The sequence below is a fragment of the Panthera uncia genome, chromosome B1, assembly GCF_023721935.1.
Source record: "Panthera uncia isolate 11264 chromosome B1, Puncia_PCG_1.0, whole genome shotgun sequence".
Lineage (NCBI taxonomy): Eukaryota > Metazoa > Chordata > Mammalia > Carnivora > Felidae > Panthera > Panthera uncia.
The window spans coordinates 37,892,712-37,917,976 of NC_064811.1; the positions used below are offsets into that span (position 1 = coordinate 37,892,712).

Below are 25,265 nucleotides of genomic sequence, written 5' to 3' on the forward strand. Positions count from 1 at the left end.
GGACAGAGAGAGACAGAGCATGAACGGGGGAGGGGCAGAGAGAGAGGGAGACACAGAATCGGAAACAGGCTCCAGGCTCCGAGCCATCAGCCCAGAGCCTGACGCGGGGCTCGAACTCACGGACCGCGAGATCGTGACCTGGCTGAAGTCGGACGTTTAACCGACTGCGCCACCCAGGCGCCCCTGGATTCTTAATTTTATACATGTTAACTTTCACAACCAATCTTTAAAAGCTTTGGTACATTTGATATACGCCAACCTAGCAACCTTGACTCTAACACATTCCATTGATTCAAAGTTAAATATTTATTCATGTATATATCTCTCCTGTATATTTAATTGGAGTCCTGTTGGCCTCTTTTAATGTATACATCTATGTCATTTATACTATGAAATCTGTCTTTATTTGCCTCAATTTATTTTCTTCACAACCTCTATTAAACAAATACTTCATCATTCTATTTTATCTGACACATATTTACATATAAATTTAGATCCTTCTGGAATATTAACTCAGTAACAATTATGTAATTTTATCCTAAATGTTTTTTCTGTATTACTTGTGCTCTGAAAATCATGCACCTTTATTGTTTAAACTATCTGAATGGAAGTTTTCTCTTATTTTTTGCCACATCATTTTTTTTCTGCTTTTGACTCAAAAATTTGCAATTTTTGAAATAGGTATCTGAGAAGATACTTCTGAGTCTAAATCCTTGGAAATCTTTGATGTGCTCATTCCTTGCTGTTTTTTTTTTTAATACGTGACTTTTAAAAATTATTTTACTAAGGTGAAATTCATATATATATATATGTATAATATACATGTATATATGTGTATATATATATGTATATATACATATATATACATGTATATATGTGTATATATATATAATTAATATATATATATAATAATATATAATTAACCATTTTAAAGTATACAATTCAGCGGCATTTATGCATTCACAGTGTTCTGCAAACCACCACCTCTCTCTAGTTTCAAACCCTTTCATTACCCTAGAAGAACCACCTCTCTCTAGTTTCAAACCCTTTCATTACCCTAGAGGAACATCCTGTTCCTATTAAGGAACAACCAACCCCCCATTTTCCCTGCTTCCATTTACTGGCAACCACTAAATGTCGTCCATCTCTATGGATTTGCCTATTTGGGTAATTCTTATGAAAGTAATCATACAAAGACGTTTTGTGGCCACCTTCTTTCACTTAGCATGTTTTTCTTTTTTTTTTTTTTAATTTTTTTTTTAACGTTTTATTTATTTTTGAGACAGAGAGAGACAGAGCATGAACGGGGGAGGGGCAGAGAGAGAGGGAGACACAGAATCGGAAGCAGGCTCCAGGCTCTGAGCCATCAGCCCAGAGCCCGACGCGGGGCTCGAACTCACGGACCGAGAGATGGGGACCTGAGCTGAAGTCGGACGCTTAACCGACTGAGCCACCCAGGCGCCCCACTTAGCATGTTTTTCAAGTTCACCCATGTGGTAGCATGCTATCAGTATTTAGTCACTTTTATCGGTGAATAATGTCCCATTGTAAGTGTAAAGCACATTTTGGCTATCCATTCACCTGCTGAAGGAAATCTGTGTTGTTTCTACCTTTTGATTATTACAAACGATGCTGCTATAAACATTTGCATACAAGTTTCCATGGGAACATATGTTTTTGCTAATCTTAGGTATATACCTCAAGGTGGAACCATAGGTCATATGGGAAAAAAATTCTATATTGAACTTTTTAAGGAAGTGCCAAACTACTGCCCACTGAGGTTACATCATTTTACATTCCCACCAGCAATACATAAGGGTTTCTATTTCTCCACAACATCACCAACACTTATTTCTTGTGGTTTTGTTTTCTTTTGTTTTGATAGTATTATTATTATTACCATCCCAATGTGTGTGAAATGTATTTTATTGTGGTTTTGATTTGTATTTCTTTAATGTCCAATGTTGTTTCACAGCATTTCATGTTCTTGTTTGCCATTTGTATACTTTCTTTATAAAAAAAGCCTATTCAAGTTCTTTGTCCATTTTTTAAGTCTGGTTTTAGGGGTTGTTTTTGTTTTTTGTTTGTTTTTTTTTGGAGTCTTAGAGTTCTTTATTAATTCAGGATATTAAATCCTTATCAGATATACAATTTGAAAGTATTTTCTCCCACATGTAAGTTGTCTTTTCACATTCTTGATAATGTTCCTTGAGGCACAAAAGTTTTCAAACTTCACGAATCCAATTTATTTACTTTTTCTTTGTCACTCATGCCTTTGGTGTCAAATCTAAGAATCCATTGCTAGGCTATGGTAAAGATTTATCATATGCTTTCTTTCAATAGCTTTATGGTTTTAGATTTTATGTTAAAGTTTTATATCCATTTGAGTTCACTGCTGTATCTGGAGTGAGGTAGGAGTCCAGCTTCATTTCTTTGTATGTGGTGGTCTTCTAGCTGCAGGTACCCTTGCCAAAAGTCCCTAGAGTGGTGTTAATGCACTCAATTCACCGTGAATGTTTGTTTCTCTCTTGATTTTATTCTATTGATCTATATGCCTATCCTTATGCCACTACCACACTGTTTTGATTAATGTAGCTTTCTTTGTACTGTTTTGAAACTGGGAAATGTGTAGTAGCCAACTTTGTTTTTCTTTTTCCATATTATTTTGATTATTTGGAGCCTCTTATAATTCCCTATGAATTTGAGGATTGCCTTTTGCCATTTCTGTAAAAGAAGGCCATTGGACTTTTGACAGGTATTGAACTGAATCTATAGACCACTTTGGGGATTATTCCCATTTTAACAGTACTGTCTTCTAATCCATGATCATGTCTTTCCATGTACATGTCTAATCCATGTACATGTCTTTCCATTTAATTAGGTATTCTTTAATTTCTCTCAGCAAAGTTTTTTTAGTTTTTCAGTGGACAAGTCCTTCACCTACTTGGTTAAATTTATCCCTAGGTATTTTATTCTTTTTCAATGCATTGTAAATAGAATCATTGTCTTAATTTCCTTTTGAATGATTAATTGCTGGTGTTGAAAATCAAACCAATTTTTGTGCATTGATAATAAGAATAGCTAATATCATATAGCACGTATTAAATGTCAGTCATTGTTCTAAACATTTTGCATGCCTTCAAAATACTAAAATGAGTTGCTGTAGCCTGTTAAGATAGAGATACCTTGTGCTAGCCTGGGTTACAAGGCTCTTGTCATCTAGGCCTCAAACAATACTTCTATGTGTATGTATCTACACTAACACTGAAGAAGTTCACGGCAACTGAACACACTATGTGCTTCCATCCCTTGATGATATGGCACAGACTCCCTTTCTGGTAGGATTCCTGCCTAATTCCATCTGTCTGGGAAACTCCCATCATCCTTCAAGACTTAGCTCAAGTGTTAACTAAACTACTTAACCAGTTCTTTTAGAGAGGGTCCTTGCTGCTTTCTTGTAATAACTTTTATATACCTCTTTTATAATGCCTTAATCTTGTATCACCATTATCTCTTCTGCTTATTCTGTTGCCCTCCGCTATTACTGAACTAGTTGAATGCAGGGACTATATTTTATATGTATTTGAGCTCTAAGGCCTGGTACAATATCCAACAGAGTGTATCCTCAATAAAACGTTAAATGAACGAGGGGAACAAACACACAAAGGTAATCTACTTTGCGCAAGATGTGTTCAGCCTACTTCGATTCATCCAAAAAGCAGTAATTCCCCTGCATCGTTAAAATCAAGAAAATTACTTTATTAAACACACTAGTCGTAGTGAATGAGGGGTCTCTTTCTCTTTCTCTTCTTCCCTTTCTCTGTCTAACCTGAAATACAAAAATCATCTTTGTCCATCTAAAAAGAGAACAAAGCAGAAATAAACATAGAAAACCCAGAAATACAGTACTGTTATACTCCAAGTCAAAGCCTCTAAGAATATTCTCTTTATGCTAACATGGAAACAAATGATGAAAAGCAAAATGAAAAGAAGAGCAAACAGAGACGAAAGGAAGCAAACAATAAGAGACTCTTAAATACTGAGAACAAACTGAGGGTTGATGGGGGGGGTGGGGGAGAGGGGAAAGTAGGTGATGGGCCTTGAGGAGGGCACCTGTTGGGATGAGCACTGGGTGTTGTATGGAAACCAATTTGACAATAAAAGAAGAGCAAAACAGAAAGAAGGCTGAATATATTTCCATAAAATCTGAGTAGTGTTTATATCTCTTATTAACAGGGTGGCACTGACTCTGTATTTAACTCTCTGAGCCTCAGCTTCCTCACCTCTAAAAGGAGCGGATATGCCCAGCCCCACACACCACAAATTACTGGTGTGAGTATCAAGAGAGATAATGCCTTTGAAAGTTTGCTACAAAACATAATGTGCTGTACAAGAAAGTGTGTAGTTATTCACTCACCGAACACAGTTCTTGCAGGAACAGATTCTCTGTTAAGCCAGAATGACACTTGGGAGAGAATGACAGTCATGATGCAAGGCAGATAAGTCTGAATCACAAAATACCCAATTTTTCTTTTCAAGTGGAAATGAGCTGTCATTACGGTATATTCACCTAGAAGAAAAATTTAAGAAGCTTAAGGAACTGTAATAGTCAATAGTTTGAACATTTTGGAAATGGAACGGATTTGAGAAAGAACAGTCCCTGATTTAAAAAAAAAAAAAGAATTTATCACATATACGCCATGAAAAGTATAAACCTTTAAATGCCTCTTTAGCATAGCAAGGATTTTTAAAAGTGAATTTTAATATTACCAAGAAACTTGCACTACATGCCTGAGGTACGGCATTTCTCTTTCTCTCCAGGTCATGCTTGTTGACCAAGAGGATACAGGATGCACAAATGCTCTCTGATCATGAATTATCTTACTTGCTCAGGTCTCTTATCCCCACTGATACCAACTTCCAGTCTCTGCTCTGATTGTTCTAACTCTCCGGCTTTTTAAAGTGCCAGTCTCTGGTCACATCTCCAAAACTGACCCGGTCTTTTGGCCCAAATTTTCCACTTTTGACCCTGTCACCCATTCTGATTGTCTCAATGTTGTATGTGTACTCTAATTCACTACCATTATTTCTATCCAGTCCTGAGAGCTACCTTCCTTTCTGGTCTCTGAGGTTACACCTGACAGATATACAATCATTAGTTCAACGTGACTGCTTTTTCTTAGATGAGTGTGGCCCTTAGAAAAGGCATCAGCTTGGGGCACCTGAGTGGCTCAGTCGGTTAAGTGTCTGACTTCGGCTCAAGCCATGATCTCATGGTTTGTGAGTTCAAGCCCCACATCAGGCTCTGTGCTGACAGCTCAGAGCCTGGAGACTGCTTCAGATTCCGTGTCTCCCTCTCTCTCTAACCCTACTCTGCTCACGCTCTGTCTCTCTCTCAAAACTGAATAAACGGTAAAAAAAAATTTTTTTTTAAAGAAAGAAAAGGCATCAGCTTTCCCATGCAGGCCAGTAGTAATTATCCAGAAATCAAGAGTTGAATAGTCATAAATTATCCAAAATAGGACGAAAATAATTAGAAAACTGGGGAAATTGTAACACTGTTTGAGGGTAAAATTGTCTTGTCTGAAAAGACATGCACTTTTTGAATTGGCAGTATATTTTAGACCACTGTTTCTAAACTTTGTGCACACCTCCTTGGAATCTCCTTGGAATCTTGTTAAAATGCAGATCTAGACTTAGTAGGAAGTCAGGTCTGAGACTGTAAATATCTAACAAGCTTCTACAATCTGTGCTGCTAGTTCTTGAGCCCAGGAGCAAAAGTTGTTAAGCAAACTAACGTATTTCCAATGACTTCAACCCATCAATTTTATTATAAACGTGCTTTTTTGCAGGGGGCACCTGGGTGGCTCAGTTGGTTAAGCATCCAACTTCGGCTCAGGTCATGATCTCACAATTTGTGAGTTCCAGCCCTGTGTCGGGCTCTGTGCTGACAGCTCAGAGCCTGGAGCCTGCTTTGGATTCTGTGTCTCCCTCTCTCTCTGCCCCTCCCCCCCCCACTCATGCTCTGTCTCTCTGTCTCAAAAATAAATAAACATCAAAAAAAAAAGTTGCTCCCTTTTAGTCTCATTTTACTAACCTGTACTGGATTTAATTGTCTCCTTCCCAATTGATTGGCCCAGCAGATCATACTGATTTAGCCTGGAACCATCAGGAGCAACTTGCACTGAATCAGATGCATTGTAAGTCCAAATATAAGTGACCTCTGAAGTGGTATATGCATCTGTAGAAAAAAAAAATTAAGCACTTTAGTTAAGAACCATCAACAAAGTGCAACATCAAAACTTATATATTACATATATTACATATATATATATATTACACTATTTATTATAAAACTTGATATTTATAGATAATATTTTATAGAGTAAAAAAAAGCCTTTGAAATTTACAACTTTCAATATGAAGAATGTTGAAGCAGATCAAGAGAGAAAATCATGACCGCAGAGTATTTTCATTGCAATCACTTTGAGAAGTGAACAGCAAATATCTCTTCAGAGCTTACAAAAATCACTGAGCCCTGAGATGGTTAAAATATCTTCCATAATTCCAAGGTAGTAGATGAAGACATTGTAATAAATAGCTTTTAAATACCCAAAGTCCATTTAAATGGCTCGCTTCGAAATAGCAATAGCAATCTCTTACGAAATAACATTTATAATTCAAAATGATAGCACTCTCTGGGCATAAAGGTAACTTATTACCATATGAGAATACTGATGAATTGCATTGTATTTAGTTTAAGGACTGTTTTTGTAGTTAGTTTTGTAAGTCTTTCTTCAACACCTTTCCCTGGTTAAGAACTAAATGACTTGGCTCTCATGATTCAATGCATTTCATTAGAAGAATGAGAACTAGTTATTGCAGAACATGTAAAATAAATCAGAATGCCATAATCTCATCAAGATATATGTACTCCTTAAAAGATGTTCATTTTAAAATCAATGCACATAGATCTCACTGGACTATACTTTCATAGCATCCCAGTTAATTTATGGACTGGCAATAGACAAAACATATACAGACCCGGTATAACCTTCTGATTTATTTGGCCAAAGATACAGAACTTAGCAGAAGTTAGATGATTCTAGTGCTGGAGGGCAGGCAGGATATCTTGTCTTAGCCTTTCTCTGGCCCCAGCATTTCCCCTGTAGCTGTTATGACCTCTCCATGAAGATAGTCTCTCCAGCAGTTGAATTAACAGATAATTATTGTTATACTACTGACCTGTTGAAGAACTTCTATGTACTTTTGCTCATGGGAATGTTTTAGAAGCATTAGTTACTCCTGGTTCTTGAGCAAACCTCAGCATTAGAGTTACTTGTCAATTGGAAGAGAGAAAGGATTAGCTGTCTCCAGCAATATCCCTGCCCCTAGCTCTCTGGGATTCCGGAAAATTCATTTACATGCCATCGACAAGTTTTCTAGTTTGATAACATTGTTCTGGGATGACCCTGCTACCTACGTTGATCCAAGGTCTGAGATCACAAATAAATTCACACTTAAGCATCAGTAACAATAAAGTGAATGTTTATGAGTTTGCATCTTATTTTCTGTGTGGTCTTTAATAGCATACTACAATGTTGCCTGGTTTCTGAGTGTTACTACTAAATGTTAGTATCAGTGAAATACTCTTTTCACTGTTTCCATATTCACCTATATCCATAATTATATTATATTCTGTGAACCAATATTTGAAATAGGATTCTAAACATATATATATGTCTGTATATCTTTGTATGTGTGTGTATACACATTTAATAGCAGTTATATTCCTATAGTTGGCATATGAATTCTAGTTACTCTAAAGTCTAAGTCTGTATTAATTTCAATTAGTTAATCACTGATGATTCTGCTATTATGATTAAATAAGTAACATTGGTAATGTGGATAACTAGCAATCCATTTGCAGATCATCAAGTGGCTTGTTTTGTTTTCCCCATGAATATACATCAATAGTTGTGAATATTAATAAATTATGAAGTTTTCTTACGTGTAATCATTCTACTTTTGAATTGTGATGTTTAACATTTAAACATCAATAAGAGAAAATAACACCCTACAAGTGCAGTGACACTTTTGAGGAACTAGTGAGACACTGAAGGGCTGGGACTCTATCTTGCTCATGTCTACACTGCTTGCACCTGGCACAGAGGCTGTCACCCAGAAAAAGTTCTTGGTTCATTCTTGCTAGATTGATCAATAAACTCGTAATATTTTCTTATGTTATTTAATTTTACAGAAGATGGAAATCTGCATAGGAGCCCAAGAATCTGTTAAAGAAAGTGACTGATACTTCCCATGTGTTTCATGAAAAAGCAATGATAGCATTTCATTAGTCAGACAGGAATATGGTTTTTAGAGACTGGTGAGAGAACACAAAGCAGAAAGTTATGAAAGACCAGAAAGGCATTCCTGGCCCACAAACACACATATAAACCAGGAGACCATTGCAGTGTTTATCAGTAAAGTGTAAAAAAGGAGAGAAAGATAGCTTGTTTTACACATTTTACTATAAACTCTATCTCTAAATTGGATTTTCATTAAATAATTACATTTAATTCTGGTAACTAGCCCATTTTTGAGTCCTAATCTGTATTAAACATCAAATGCACATTGACCTGATTCTGAATATTTGATAACCAGAAAAAAATCCCCAAATTATTTTTAATTATTAACTTTTATCCCAGAAGATGATTTACAATCTCCTTTGGACTAATGGACAGAATATATCCAGACTCCCATTCAGGAACTTTTAAATAGCAAGAAAATGTATAAAGAGGTAAGGCAACAGAAATAAGGCAAAACAAAAATGAATTCAAAATTGTACATTTATACAAAAGATGCTTCTTTAATTTGAGGACAATGATAAGTTTCCATAAATTCTATCACTTTAGGGGAGACAAGGGGGCTTGTAAGCAAGAGAGGAATAAATAAATGGCTGTTTCTGCCAAAATCTGTTGTGCCAACATTTTAAGGTTTGGGTTGGTTTGTTATACCATGCTTAATGTCCATACTTTTAACACTTATGGATCAGGCAGCTACTATCGTCAAGGATCAGTAAAAGAATATACAAATTGTTCATTCAAAGTGTCAGAAAACAAACATGAATAAAATGAAATCCAAAAGCAATTACTTAGAGAATGCCTAACAATAAACTTTGCGTGTTGTCAGTATCACTTTGAGATGGAGAAAGCCATGTTCTCAAGCATGCAATATTTCACTACTCTGTGGACACACTACAGGGGATTTTTAAATTTCATTTAACATATTTTTAAGCATATTTATTGCATATTCAAAATGGAGACATCAAATCATTTATATTTGGTGCCTTAATGGTACTGACTTGCCCAGTGAAAAATTCCCTCCCTTCTTGAGCCGTTGCTGCATTTTGAATAAATCCTTTCCTTGGTATCAAGCCTTTTCAATTTTCTCTTTAATGCCATTTATGTAATGCAAATGAGGTTTTCTCTGCTGCATCTGCTGTAGTTTTTTCAGCATCATGTTTATGTTGTATAACATGATTGACTATCTTAAATAATTTTGGAAAAAATGCCAGTATTGAAGTGATGGTTTCCATGACAATAAAAGAAGGCTTTGTACTTAAAGAAGAGAGTCTCAAAGAAAATTGAGAGCTGACACCTTTTGTCAGAATGAACAGAACAAACGAGATTGAACTTCTCAATCCACAAGACTGTGGTCATCAAAATAATTAGAGGACTTTGCATTCATATTGGCTATCTTTCTTCCCTTTTCTTTCACTTGATACAGTCTGTAGGGTAAAGGCACTTATTCAATCATGCATCTTTTTAACCAGGTGAGAGCACTTCATTTCTATTCAAGGGAATGAAAAATCAAAAGGTGCCCTGAATGGACAAAGATGGGGATACCTGAAAGAGCAAGGTAGGTTTCTGAAAAGCTTAGGTAATGGGACAGGCTAACACAAGAGAGAAGCTGTGACAGTCCTCTCCATGAATTTATCCCAAACCTGCCTTAAATGCTTTGTGGGCCTTGGGAGATGATTTGACCTTCCCTCTTTTCAATTATTCCAGCAGAGTGGATGCTTCTGCTTGACATACAAGATATAACCTCAGTGACCCAGAGAATAGCCAAATACACAGAGCCTTTTCTGAAATATTTCATGTACACAGAAGGTGCCTGCATGCAGCAATCCAACTGCATCATCCCCTTCAAATTTATTTTAGGAAATTAAAAAAAAAATCACTTCCATTTAGTTGAAAAGTAGGAAGATAATTGCACAGATCCAGCTTCTGTGCCTGCCATTTGCAACACGCTGATTATTGCTTTAATAAACAACAGAATCTAACCCTTACAATTCATTCCTAGTTATCAAAAAAAATTATTTTTGCATGTTTAGTGTGCTGGAACTTGGAAAAGAAGGTAAATGATATGGTCTGGACCTTGACAAGGAGCTACTAGACTACCTTTTCCCATGTATAAAAACACATGATGTTCTTTATCAGCAGTAAAACAAGGGATAATTTAAACACCATGATTAAAATATAATGACATTTGAGAGTACAATAGGGCTAGCAAATTAGTTCCTTGAGGGAAATCAGCAAGTCTTTTACTTCTATATCCTTTTGGGTAAATATTAAGCATTTCACAATACTAGAAGAAAAACTCTATAGTTGAGCATTGCAGCAAGCTCTCCTTGATTATATAGACCCAAAATATGTACCTCCATCCCCATACTTACAGCTGCCAAATTTCAGAGGACACGAATGAGCATCCATAGGGAAATCCTCCAAGTGCATTGGACATTCAGCTTGAACTGTAAGCCTAAAAGCGAAAATTTCACTCTTTGTTTAAGTAAATTGGCAAGTGACGACAAATCACTCCCTACTGTTGGGAACAGCATCAGTGATGAGGTGGGATCTTCATTAGAGCATTGTATTAGGCTAATTCACGTTGAAATGTTTTTGTTCTTTCACTTTTAGGTGATCCTTCAGAAGACATTAGCATATACAAAATCTGAGCTCAAATAACAATATTTATTTACAAATATTCTTAACCAATTTGTACTCTGTGATTTGTTAAGAAGAAGATATATATATGTATGTATATATATACGTATATATATATATAAGGGCTATTTGCACAATAACATTCACTATTAACATTTGAAATCCTAGAGAAAAAAAAGAAAAGAATCTGTATTATAAAAAGAACACGACTTTCACCCATCAGCTCCTCAGCAACCACAGAGCAAAACTGATACAAGAATTCAATATCGGCTCACAGGAGCTCCCTTCAAAAATATGTAAAATGAGTATCACATACTACATTTAGGTACATGAATTTAAATGTAGAAGTAGAAAGAGATACATATATAACTGTGCCTCCTAGAAATATCTTGTTGAAATTAGACTATTTGCTAAATTATGGACACATATTGTTAAATATTTTTTTCTGCATCTACATGATCACATTAAAGAGTAATCACGGCAAACTTGCTATAAAGAAAACTATCAATTATTCCATGTCTCACATAGGTAAAGTGTATAGAAAAGGTATTAAATTGAACTTATAGAAGACTCTTATCACAATAAAAAAATGTGGTCAACAACTTAATTATAGTTTATATACTTCTAAGAGAGTATTTAAGTAGAACTCCATGCAATATTTTCCAAAACTGTGTGTTCTCTGCCAATTATTTGTTTAAAGCCAAAATTTCCAGTCATTGGATTAATCCACAGGAATGATCAAAGTATACGTTCAACAGGGGTAATGCATCTGTATTACAGGATTCAGAGAGAGAGGCAGAGAATAGCTAGCATCTCTTTGTTAGGCAATGGTCATTTAGTGAGTCCTTAAGAGTTTCTTCTTTAAAGATGAGGACTCTATGATTGCCCCTTCTTAAATAATTTACACAACTGAAATCCACCACTTAACATTTCATATGAAATAATATTACATCAAATGTCTCAAATATATGATTAATCTATATTTATTTAGTTACGTTTATTTATTTTGAGAAAGAGTGCAAGTTGGGGAGGGGCAAAGAGAGAGGGAGAAAGAATCCTAAGCAGGCTCTGCACGGTCAACACAGAGCCTGACATGGGGCTCGAACTCACGAATTATGAGATCGTGACCTGAGCCAAAATCAAGAGTCAGATGCTTGACCGACTGAGCCACCCAGGCACCCATGACTAATCTGTATTTAATGCTGATAGTTACCAATGCTTCAAAGCCTTTATTAAACATTTACATTTTAGATTATACACCACTTAATTAGATTTGTGATTGTTTTTCTATATAAGTAACTTATTTTAAAAGATTAATTCATGAGAAGAGTTTAATGGAATACTTGCTAAAGTCAACAGCTATATATTTCTTTATATGATTTTTGAAAGGTTGAATCACATAAAATTGATACTACACAATATTATTTGATTTACAAGATGGCAATTCAGATTACTTAATGTATGTGCTTATGGTACCTGTAAGCCTTATTGAATAAAAACTACCTCTTTAAAAAATATTTTTTTCTTTAGAGTAACTTCTATAAGGAGGACCAAAATTTAAGTAAAAGTTTGCTTAAAAAAAATCACTTAAAATTTTGATGGCATATCTGATGAAATATCAAAAATAAAATTACAGGTTGGTATAAAGGACATTTTAAATCACGATATTTAAATTCCACTTAATTAAAATGTAGTGTCAAAAAGAAATAGCCAAAAATAATCAATTTGTCTTCTTCTTTATTTTTATTTTTATAATTAATTAATTAATTTATTTATTTATTTTGGTGCATGCTGCGGAGGCGCAGGAGAGGGAGAAAGAAAGTCTCAAGCAGGCTCAATGTCTAGTGAGGAGCCTGACCCAGGGCTCGATCTCATAACCATGAGAATGTGACCTGAGCTGAAACAGTCTGACACTTAACTGACTGAGCCACCCAGACACCCCAAAAATAATCAATTCTTAATAATTAAGGTAATGCTTAAGCTTTAACACTAAGATGAGAATCAATCGCATAAATACTATTTTACCTTATTTTAATATCCAGGGATTTACAAAGCATACTATAAGTACTTCCATAATCTGTTATAAAAATGTTCAACTTGTGCTAATACTTGATGACTAGGTTGGTTGGTTGTTAATACATAGATTTCTTAGTATTTAAATTTTTTTTGATGCTTATTTATTTTTGAGAGAGAGAGAGAGAGAGAGAGCATGAGTTGGGGAGGAACCGAGAGAGAAGGAGACACAGAATCCGAAGCAGGCTCCAGGCTCTGAGCTGTGAGCACAGAGCCTGATGCGGGGTTTGAACCCACCAACTGCGAGATCATGACCTGAGCTGAAGTCAGAGGCTCAACCGACTGAGCCACCCAGGCACCCCTAAATGCAACATATCAAACTTAAAAACATACCTCATTGTGTACAGCAGAGTTCCATCATCCTGGATTCGAAGAAGCTTATTTGGCATTGTCATATTATGAGCTACTGATTTTTTCCCATTATGAAAGAAGGTATCAGGAGTCCAGATTTTGCTAGCCATTAAATTGTTGAGTCGAAGAATGTTCATTGGGCCTTTAAATTTTAACCGTTCATCTTTCCATTTTTGTCGAAAGAAAACATCAATTGTATATTCCTGAAATATAAAGTATAATTCTTTTGAAAATAATAAATGTTTCAGATACAAGGACACTATAAAATTCCACCAAAAATAATATCAATAGTTTATAAAGAGGGAACACTATACTGACAGAAGTTTTGAAAGGTTATTTCTTTATCAATAAATGTTGACACTTCACAATGGGATAAGTATTGTGTTTATACAATTAGCTACATATTACTATTAAAAGAAAAGAATAAATCTATCTGGCTTCTTTAAACTGAACAAGGTTTTAAACGGTGTTACTGCATCCTATAGTTTCCAAGTACAGGAAAGGGGGCATGTTTGGCCAGGGTCTGGGTGATTATTCTAAGTATTTATCTCAAGGAAAAGCAGGTGGCCTTCTTAGTAGCTCCCCCGCCCCCCAAAAAAAGAAGGAAAAAAGAAACAACTATTAAACACACTGTCAAATCTGTATGAGTCATCATCTGCTATTGCCAAAGGAACTATAAAATATCATATTTCTTTTTTAATCTTAAAAAATGGTGAAATACAGTATTGCTAGCAAGAAGTATTAGGGGATGATTATTTCAACAGAATTTATTTTATAAAATTAGTCATAAAAAACATACATGACAAGTTATTGGAATACTTAAAATACAAATATTTTGGAGATAAACTCCCTCAGGTTAAAACGTACTTTTAAATATTCATACAGACAAGCTAGTGATCAATTCCTATATTATGATTCTCTAACACTTTAAGTTAGCTTAATCAATCTCTTTCTTACCCTCTCTCTTTCTCATTCCTCCACTCCCTGACTTCCTCTCTCTCTCTCTCTGTACAAGAGGTACAATTCACAATTGTGATTAATACTGACAATCTTTAGATATTAAAACTTTTGTCAATATATGTTTGTGCAAACTCACATGATAGATCACCAAAGTGTTCAATTACACAGCCGAGACTGGAAAATCAGAAACTGTCTTTTGAGCCCAAAGCCACAGTCATCACATTTGAAATTAACACCTTAGCAATTGGCAGTTTCACAAACTACAATTATGCGTGTAAAAAAGGATAGATGAAAAAGGCCATCTACTTATGAAAATATCAAATCATTTGTACAAACCTTAATCAAACAGATGATTCTCAGTGAACTCTCAAGAACTGAATGGATGAAGACAGTAAGTATCAGCCATAGGTCATGACATACGAACAGAAAATAAGGAGAGGCTCTGGGCTGTGTCCCTGATCCTTAGGAGAAAATTTCACGGTTGAATTGATGCATTCAGTGAGTCCTTTCTTAAAAATGTTTAATTTCATATAGGTGTAACTCAATTTTTTTAAAGAAAGATCTAGATTAAGAGATGAGTCTTGTTATCTTAAGTTTTTATAAACGTGTTTCTTTCCAACCACAGTTCCATCAAATCCAAGCCTAATGTGAATACATAGGATATTTACTTGTTCAGGCAAACTGAATGCATTTTGTAACTTCTTATAAAACATCAAATTCAGATTTTCCATTTCTGTAAAATTAGGATAGGTTTTATCTGTTTCAGAAGCTATTTCTATGGCAATCATTTCCTGCAGATCTAACACATAGGAGATATGTAAGCTTTATACACAGTAAGTTTCAGGTGAGTTCTTTTTAAAAACTGCTTTCGGGAATACTGTTCGTTCCTGAGCATTCATGGTGTCCCAGGTGTGCCTGCCAACCTCTTACAGAGAGTAATCTCTGACTCTTTCTCCCCCGCCCCACCCTAACCAGGCGTTCGTGTTATATTGTAGGCAATTTTAATAACCCACACTACCAGGCCTCACCTAAAGCAAGTTTCCTACCTGCCTGAGTGGGGAACTACTCACAACCACATTCCCAGTCCCTTGAACACCTGGAAAATACCCAGTCAGCTATCTGTGTATCTTCATTACTCCTAAAGCTTTCCATTACTTTCAGATCCCATACTGCAACTGTATGTTTCTTCCTCCCAACAAGCTTGCAAATCTTCACAAAAGGCACCATGGCTTTCTTTTGTGTATTATCTTAGCTTGTCTTCAGACATATGCAAGAGTGTAAAGAATATCATAAACATCTTGGAACCATCACCAGCAGAAATGCCATCACAAATATTATTGAAGCCTTCTTTCTCGTTTATTCCTCCTCAATCACATTCCCCTACTCCCTGAGGAAATAATTATCTTGGATTTGGTGTTTATCATTCTCCTACACGTGCTTAAAATTTTATTACATAAGTGTATGTTTCTGTATCACATTTTTAACACTTATGTAAATGGTATTATACAGTGCATACATTTCTGACACTGACTTTTTAGTCATATTACTGAAATCCATTCATGGCAATGTATCTTGTACTTGGACTCATTTTCATTGCTACATAGCATGACTTTTTAAGACTACTTCACAATATTCATCCTGTTTCTATATTCTTTTTTTTTCTATTTCCAAACTGTAACTATTGCAAAGCAATACTGCAAAGAGCCTTATTATACAACGCTTTTAGGACAAAGGCCCCAGAGTTACTCTAAGCCAGAGGTTAGCAAACTTTTCCATAAGGGGCCAGTAAGTAAACATTATAGGCTTTATATATGGTATCACAACCACCCAACTTTGCTATTGTAGTGTGAAAGTCCTCACAAATAGTACTTAAATGAGTCAGTGTGGCTATATTCCAGTAAGTCTTTATATATAAAAATAAGTAACTGACAGAATTTGACCCATGGACCATGGTACGCCACCACTATTCTAGAATAAATCTACAAGTAGTATTACTAGAATGTACTATATGTGAATCCTCAACAAGATATTTTCAAGTTGAAATCCTAGAAGTCTTGTTTCTGTACAACCTGGTATAAACAGAAATGTTTCATTTTAGCCATTGAGATTCGTGTGAATGGTTCATAGTGCTACCATTCTCTATTAATAATGAAATTTACCACATTTTCGTATGTTTATTAAGTACTCTAGTTTTCTCTTTTATGAAGTGTTCATTTCATTTACTCAATTTCCTTTTAGGTTATCTTTTTCTTATTGAGTTATAGAAATTATTTACATTATATATTTTATTAAATATACTACTCAGTAAGAATTATACTAAGATTATAAAGATATACAAGTATCACAAATATATCCCTGTACATTTCCTCTAAAGATAAAAGTTCTGCTTTTTAAAATTTAGGTCCTGGAATTATTATGTGTCACATGAAACAGATTCTACTTTGTTTGTTTTCAAATAGAAAACAACTTTCTAGTTCATTTAGTGACTGGTCCATCTTTCCCCATAGATCTGCAATGGCATTTCTCTCATGTATATAGTGTGCATATAGGTATGAAAATGTTTCTGAGATTTCTCTTCTTTTCTATTGTTTGTCTATCCAAGCATCAATTCCAAAGCCATGATTGCTATAGCTATCTAGTAAGCATAATTAATAGTATTTTCATTATTATTCAAAGACATTTTATAATTTCCATTATGTCTTTCCTTTTTCTATATGTAGGAGATAATGTGAAGTGTTTTTATGTTTCCAAATGTGTTGGTTTCTTTTATTTATATTTTTTGTCATTGATGTTTAATTTTACTGCATTTGTAACAGGAAACTATGTTCTGAAGATACCATTTCCAATTTATTAACAACATCTTGGGAGATCTTTTATTATTGAATCTGACCATCTCTGTCTTTTAATGGTAATTGAGCTCATTTACATATCATGTGATTATTAATATATCAGACATGTCCCCAGGCTATACTGTTTTGAGCAGTGACAAAATGATAATTATGATGGCACCCCTAATATAGATATTTTTCATGATTGATGAAAATAAATAAGGAAAAAAAACTCTAGAAAATTAACCATAAAAGAATACACATACACACACACACACATACACACGTAGAAGAAAAGAAAATACCAAACTAAGAGAAAACTTAAGAACCATATGGTTCTTTAAGAACTTAAAGAACCACTTTATTTCATGTGACATATAACTTAAGATAAACAGTGTCTAATAGTGCTGAAAGATCTTGAGCTTAGTTTAGAAAAGAGTTCAGAAGCCAGAATGCAATGGGTTGAGAAATGAACAGAAGATACAAATGGGGGAAGCTTAAAGTACTCTCCCTACTCCTGAGTTTGTAAATGCCATTAAGGGAAATCAGTTTAACCATAAAATCTAGAGACTACTTAAGAGCAAATGGCTACTGCTGTGTAAGAAACACCTAAAATGCAGTTTATAACAGCACCCATGTATTATTACCTCAGAAGACATGAGACCGGGAATCAGTTGATCTCACCTGGGCTCTGCTGATCTCAGCTGTTTCTGCTCCTGTGGTAGTGGCCACTGGCTGATCTAGGCTGCCACTGTGTAGGGCCACGGGGCAACTCAGCTCTGCTCCATGTGCCTCTAATCCTCCTGTAGGGGCCACAGGGCTACCTTGGGCTCATCTTTCTCATGACAGTGGCAGAAGTACAAAACGGCAAAACCCAATGCCATTTCAAGTCTTCACTTATGTAAGTACTGTCTCTTAACATCCCATTGGCCAAAGCAAGTCACATGGTTGAATTCAGTGACAAGTGTTATAGCAGGTCACCCTGTTATAGTAGGTCCACTCTCGATGGAAAGGCATTATACAGTTAAATGGAAAAAGATGTGTACATAAAAAGGAGTAAAGAGTGGGGGCTATGACTGCAACCTATCACACCAGCCCATGTGGGAGAAAATTAAAGGTTTTTATGAATGAATGAAGAATTTGAGAAAATCTGAGACTTTACTTCATTAGGGACTCTAAAGAAAGTTACATGGGCCTAATATCAGGGAGGCAGTTTGGTTTCAAGTCAGTAAATATAATACAATCAGCTGTATTGTAATAAATGAAGAGAGAGACTGTGAGCAGAAACAGGATATTCAGCTTAGAGCAGTGGTTTACAAAGTGGCGTATGTACATTCTTTTAGGTGTAAGAAGAAAATAGAGAATCCTTTTTTTTTGTATAAAATTCTTATCCAAATCTAAGAAGTAAATGAAACTTTGTAAATAGTTCACATAGATAATAGCTAATAGATAATATAAGGAATGATATTGGCACTCTCAGTGCACCCATAAGCCATTCTATGGGAAAAGAAGGCACAGAAAATGGTCAAGTGATGTCTCATTCATTTGCTTGTAGTGCACTGTGATTTGGAATTGGGTGAATTTGCAAGTTACAATATCTAGTTTTGATTAAACTAACTCTAATAAAAATATACAAGTGGCTTCAACAAGTATTGCTACAGGATGCCATGGATTGAAGAAAAGACAAATAATCACACGAGCATAAGTGACAACAACAAAATCAGGGAGGTCAGTTCTGTGCTTAACCTGAGCTCTTCAGTAGCCACATAAAGACTGATGAACAAATCAATTCTAAAAAGAAATCTGCAAAAGCAAATTTATAATTATCAATGAGGCTATTTAAACTATGAGTTTATAGCCACTATTTTTGTTAATATGAAGTTTATTGTCAAACTGGTTTCCATACAACACCCAGTGCTCATCCCAACAGGTGCCTTCCTCAGTACCCATCACCCACCCCCCACCCCCATCAACCCTCAGATTGTTTTCAGTTTTTAAGAGTTTCCTATGGTATACCCACTATTTTTAATGCTAACATTCATCTTAAGCACATGCTGTACCCTGAAATACTGGTTACTGTGCCAAAAGGTTGCAAACAGCAAGTTGTTTTAAAAACTAAACATCCAGAACATAAGGACAAGCATCTAGAATTTCTGGATGAGTTTTTTAAAAATTGGCATAATGGTTCAGTAACTAATAGCTAATGATGTACTTCTTAAGTTTGAATTTATGTATCTTTTTCATTCATGAGTTATCAAAATATATATTAAAATATAAATTTAGAATCAGACTTTGATTGCTATTATTTTAAAGTACTTAAGAGGGGCGCCTGGGTGGCTCAGTCGGTTAAGCGTCCGACTTCAGCTCAGGTCACGATCTCGCGGTCCGCGAGTTCGAGCCCCATGCCGGGCTCTGGGCGGATGGCTCAGAGCCTGGAGCTTGCTTCTGATTCTGTGTCTCCCTCTCTCTCTGCCCCTCCCCCGTTCATGCTGTGTCTCCCTCTGTCTCAAAAATAAATAAACGTTAAAAAAAAATTAAAGAAAAAATAAAGTACTTAAGATACTTAAAAATAATAAAGTCCATTTAAACAGATTGCTAAAATATTATAAACAGCAATCTTAAATGAGAGCAAAAATAAATCAATTTTATTAATAAATATAACTATTTCTGAAATAATATATATTTTAACTTTATATTATTCCAATTTCTACTTTAGTGCTTATCTTACAATATTTCGTATGTTAATATAAAAGCATAAAGGTATATAAATATATAAATAAAAAGTTGATTCACTAGTTTTTGTGGTTTTGTTTTCTAAATTAAAAAGGCAGAGTAAGGAGATATTTCTTTTTTTTTTTTTAATTTTCTTAATGTTTATTTGTTTTTGAGAGAGAGAGAGAGAGAGAGAGAGAGAGAGCTGGGGAGGGGCAGAGAGAGAGGGAGACACAGAATCTGAAGTAGGCTCCAGGCTCTGAGCTGTCAGCACAGAACTGACACGGGGCTCAAATCCACGAACCTTGAGATCATGACCTAAGCCAAAATCGGATGTTTAACTAACTAAGCCACACAGGCACCCCAGGAAATATTTCAATCAAATAATATTTATTGCATATCCACTAAGAAAAAAAGGATTTCCAAATTATTTGCATTTGAATATGCATATAAAATGCACATTCTCAATATATGAAAAAAATATTCTTGAAAGATTCCTTAAAATAAACTTCAGGTTTGCCATGAGTATGTGCTAACAGAGTAATAATTGCTTGATTTGTGTGTACAAGAATATTGCCAGAAATACAAAACAATGCAATTTCTTCATACATCCTAAGACTCAGACCCATGAATTGAGATTCTAAAAGAAATAAACAATAACAAGATCAACTACAAAATCCCTCAAGTAATAAACAAATAACTAAGAAGCAAATTTAGAAAAAAACAAACAATTCACAAAGATGTAGCAGCATGCAGCTGTCCCATGGTCTATGCTCAGGAGACGTGAGTCTGACTGTGAGGTGAGACTGAGGAGTTGAAGAATCCACACACTTCAAGTATTGAAAAATTCTTTACAGGAAACTTAATCCAAATTCTTTTTCTTAGAGATGCAGTTATAGATAAATTGAGTCCACTTCCTGTTTCCAAGCTTGGTAGGGGCAGAATGTAGACAAGGATATAATTTCCAGTCCAATATTTTAACTACCAATAAGTATGGCTTCCATAATTTGTATTGCAAACAAGGAAGTCACTCTTTATTGCAGTTCATTGTATAAACAAGATTTCAAGACCACGTTAAGTCAGCGGAGGCAGCATATTTTTTAGTGCCTGACTACATTAATTATAAGTCAATGCATGTAGCCAATTTCTGAAGAATTATATCTACTCACTGAAATATAACCAAATTGCAAGGCTGCTCTTGGGGTGATTTCTCATTTACTTTGATTTAGTGAACGTATTTTAAAGTAGCAAAATTTATTTTATTTTACCCTTTTTGCTAATAAAGACTAGTCTCTTCTGAGTAAATCCAACCAGTGTATTTCCTCTATAACAAAGAAAAATGTGGTTTATGAAGCAGGTATATAGCTATTAAAGAAACGATACCCTTGGAACATATGGAATGGTTAAGCTCAAACACTTCAAGCTGGTACTCAAAAGGGTGTGCACAACACATGTAGCCCAGTATTAGCATTGCAAAAAATGCAAAAGCAAAACAAAACAAACAAAAAAAAAACCACAAAAAAAAAACAGAAGCTTAAGAACAGAGCAGCAGAGTGCCAATCAACCCCATTAATACAAGACCATAAAACTCTACTATGCAAACTCACACAAACAGAGATTGCAGAATATCACAGCTACCGCGTCTTCTGACCACTGTGCAAGGAAGATAGATGTCTGGGATTTCTACTTGGAACCAGAGGTCGGGTAAGTTTCATGAAAAAATTAAAAACTGATACTGAAGATTCAGAATCTGATAGCAGATTGTTAAAATCTATCTAATTGAAATATTCAAAATGATTAATAGTTATAATAGTTAATTGCAATTCACTTTAATATAATGGTTTATTTAAACTTCACAATAACCTTATTAAATATGCTAAATATCCCCATTTCACAGTGGAAAATACTTCAGAAGCCATACTCATTAAAAAAGAGAGAATGGCAATCTTTGCACTCAATTATGCTTTCTAATACCACGCTCTTTTTGTTATACCATATATAAAAATAATCACTGGAGGCAGGACGTCACAGTGAAATTTCCATCTTTTTAGACCAATAAACAGATGAGAGTCACGGATTATGGAAGATTATAGGGAGAATTTAGTTGCAGAGCTGAAAATGAAGCTTTAGAATCTCTGCCAAAGTCTTCTTTCCACATTCAAAACTGACTTAAACATTAGATAAAAAGACAACAAAAATAATAAGTTAGGTAATATAAAATAGATGTTAAGAGCATGGGCTCTGAAGTCAGATTGATTAGGGTTCTTGACCTTGACCAGTTTATTTAATCTTACTATTTCAGTTGACTTATCTATAAAATGGTGATAATAATAAAACCTACTTCTTACAAGGATCAAGTTAAATAATATGTGTGAAGTTCTTAGAAACAGTTTGGACATCAGGAGGGGTAGCCTGATATGAATCACCTTCAAAATCTATTTCTCCCCCCATTCCCCAGACTCAACAAAAGGGCAGCGGGACAAGTAAGAGACACTCAGCAACAAAAGATCACGAAGTAAAGTGCCAGGGGCACAGGCTGAGCCACAAAAGGTCACAAAAAGCCCATTAAAGAATAAGCTACCTGTGTTTTGGTGTGGGGGGCAATAAAGAAGTAACTGCAAAGAAATCACAACTGTGTCCCATGAGAGAACCTGCATATGTCACCCACACAAATGGCACTAATTGCCAAGAGAGAACCACCAACAGAGTAAGCTATAAGTGAAACATATTTTCCTCCTTTGTATGTCTCTTTCCCTTGCCCCAACTCTGGAAGACTCAGAAAGAAGAGAGGAAGAGCCTTTTGTCCATGGCACATGCCTTAGCTGTGAACATGGCTGAGAAAAGGGGAGATGATCTAACTAGCATAAAAGACTGATGTTTAAATCGGACTGTCTTGGACCCTTTGATATTTGAGTGAATGGAGAGCTACAGGGTACACTCAAGATATTGTCATGATGTGGGAAAAGGAGATCCCAAAATGAAGTGTTGGTGAGTTTGGTCGGTTGAATCTCTAAAGCCCTTGGGGGGGATGTCCAGATACTTTCTTCACAGCATCCAAGTCCCAGCATGATTTCTCCCTCCCTCTCCTCTCTAGCCTGGTGTTAAGCAGTCCCTCCTCCAACTGCACTCCGCCTGTAGCAATGCTGGATACTGCCTCTGATGTGCCATGTTCCACCTTACTACCCAAACTCACTGATGTCTGCTGCAGCGGCTTTTCCCTGCCAGTCCCTACATTTGGCCAACTTTGACTCCACACTGAGAACAAGGACTATGAACACATTCTTCAATGCTGTATCACCAGCATCTAACAAACTGCCTGGAACATAGGAAATAAACAACAATTAGTCCATGAAAGAGTGAATGAGAGACATCATTAGAAATGATATGTAGTTGAGGCACCTGGGTGGCTCAGTCAGTGAAATGTCCAACTCTTAATTTTGGCTCAGGTCATGACCTCATGGTTCGTGGGTTGGAGCGCAGAGCCTGCTTGGGACGGTCTGTCTGTATCTCTCTCTTTCACTCAAAATAAGTAAATAAGTAAAAATAAGAATAAAAAGAAATTAAAAGTAGCAACAAGGATTCTGGGCAAAAACAACTCTAAATCTATAAAGAGAAAGTCATCAGCAGACAGATGGTAGAAAAGCTCTCAGATATCTTGCAGCAACCAGTTACCTGCATGTGATACCCCAATCCTTAATTTCACAAGTGTGAAGTGTGCATGTTTACATGCGCGTGTCTGTGTAACTATATTAAAATAACCACAGTAGTCCTTTATTGTGTACAATAGTTGCATTTAGTTATGTTGGCACATCTCAAAAAAGCCATGCCATAACAAATGCTCTGGGAAAAGCGATCTACTATGTTTTAAAGTTTCGCTTGTGGATGGTTTTGCAGCTTTCTTTTTTGGGCAATTGGCTATAAGGCCTTCGTGATCTGGCTCTGAGTTCTTTTCTAGCCTCATCTCACCCCAAATCCCTTGAAGCATTCCAAGCTCTAGTCACACTGAATTTTTGCATTTTACTAAATTCAATCGGCCCTTCCAATTTATGCTAAAACTCTCCCCTCATTTGTCCTCTTTGGTTATGTTCTTTTCCTGGAAACCTTCTCAGATAGAGATATCCTATACCCACATCCCCTCTGCTCTATATTAATCCATAAGTACTTCAATAAAAGCGTGATCCCACTGTTCTAGAGTTGATAACTTTTCTTAGCTGTTTCCCCACATCACTGTGAACAACTTGAGGATAAGCACGGTTATACTTAGGTATTTCAGCTCCCACACTGTGACAGACACAGAGCATGTACTTAGTAAATCTTGCTGAAATGAACAAACACAACTCATGCCTTGTAGTCACTCTGATGGTGGTAAAGAAGAAAGACATGTAAAGATTTTTATATTCCAGTATATAAAGACATAAAAACGTGTGAACACCCTGTGAAAGAACACAAGGACAAAAAGGACTGACCCTACTTGGAGTAGCCGACAGAGACACCAGAGAAGATGAAATTTGAGCTTGGCCTTGAATAAATGAAAGATCTCCAGTTGGCAAAGGAGAAGGGAAGCCTAACAAGAAAAGTGAAAAACATCTCCACGGAGTTGTTAAAGATAATAGCATGTTCAGAAAACAGTGAGAAGTTCAATGTGGTCTTTAAAAATAAAATCCTCACCGATAGTTATAATGCCTTACAGCTACTGCCCTCTGTCTCGCCTCCTCTCCTCAACCATGTTGCTTAAAAATGTTGCCCCCACAATTTCTGCATTTCCTCACCTCCCACACGCTCAACCCACTGCAATCTGGTTGCTTTTACCACGATCAGCAAATACCTCCTTGTTCCTAATCTAATGACACATTTGAATCCTTTTCTTGGCTTTACCACAACACATGACACTGTTGTTCTCTCCCTACTTTTGCACTGATCCTTTGCATTTGGCATTAAACTATTTTCTCCTGGTGTTGTGGGAAACCATTGGGAAAATCTTCACCATGGGATCCGAGACCTTCTGTGTCTGCCAACAATCTACATGCAACGGTAACCCCGGGAAAATGTATGGGAGTAGCCCCAATAGATAATATCCATTATTCTTGACCAAGGCAAACAAGTTCTATGTGGCTCTCCCCAAAAGACAGATTCCACTCTTGAAACCTGAGGAAAGAATACGCGACCTCAGCGATTTTAATTGAAAAAAATCACTCATTTTCAGCAATCACAGCTGTTTATTATTTGGTTTATAAAAGGAATGGGCAAATATTAAGCAATACCCCTCTACTTAGGAAGCCAAGACACCTGCGACTTGAAGTATTTGGTTCCTGAAACCTCCCTCTTGCAAGAAGGT

At 35.8% G+C, this 25,265-nt stretch overlaps 1 protein-coding gene across 3 annotated transcripts in view; it reads right to left on the reverse strand.

Annotated features, from left to right (window-relative positions):
• GABRA2 (gamma-aminobutyric acid type A receptor subunit alpha2) overlaps positions 1–25,265 on the reverse strand; it is a 122,801-nt gene that overhangs the window by 39,456 nt on the left and 58,080 nt on the right. For all 3 annotated transcript variants that reach the window (XM_049630456.1, XM_049630455.1, XM_049630454.1), the window contains 4 exons: positions 13,413–13,633; positions 10,739–10,821; positions 6,098–6,241; positions 4,418–4,570 (listed from right to left, as the gene is read on the reverse strand). In XM_049630456.1, coding sequence (XP_049486413.1) covers positions 4,418–4,570; positions 6,098–6,241; positions 10,739–10,821; positions 13,413–13,633 — 601 coding nt within the window. The remainder of the gene's footprint in view (positions 1–4,417; positions 4,571–6,097; positions 6,242–10,738; positions 10,822–13,412; positions 13,634–25,265) is intronic.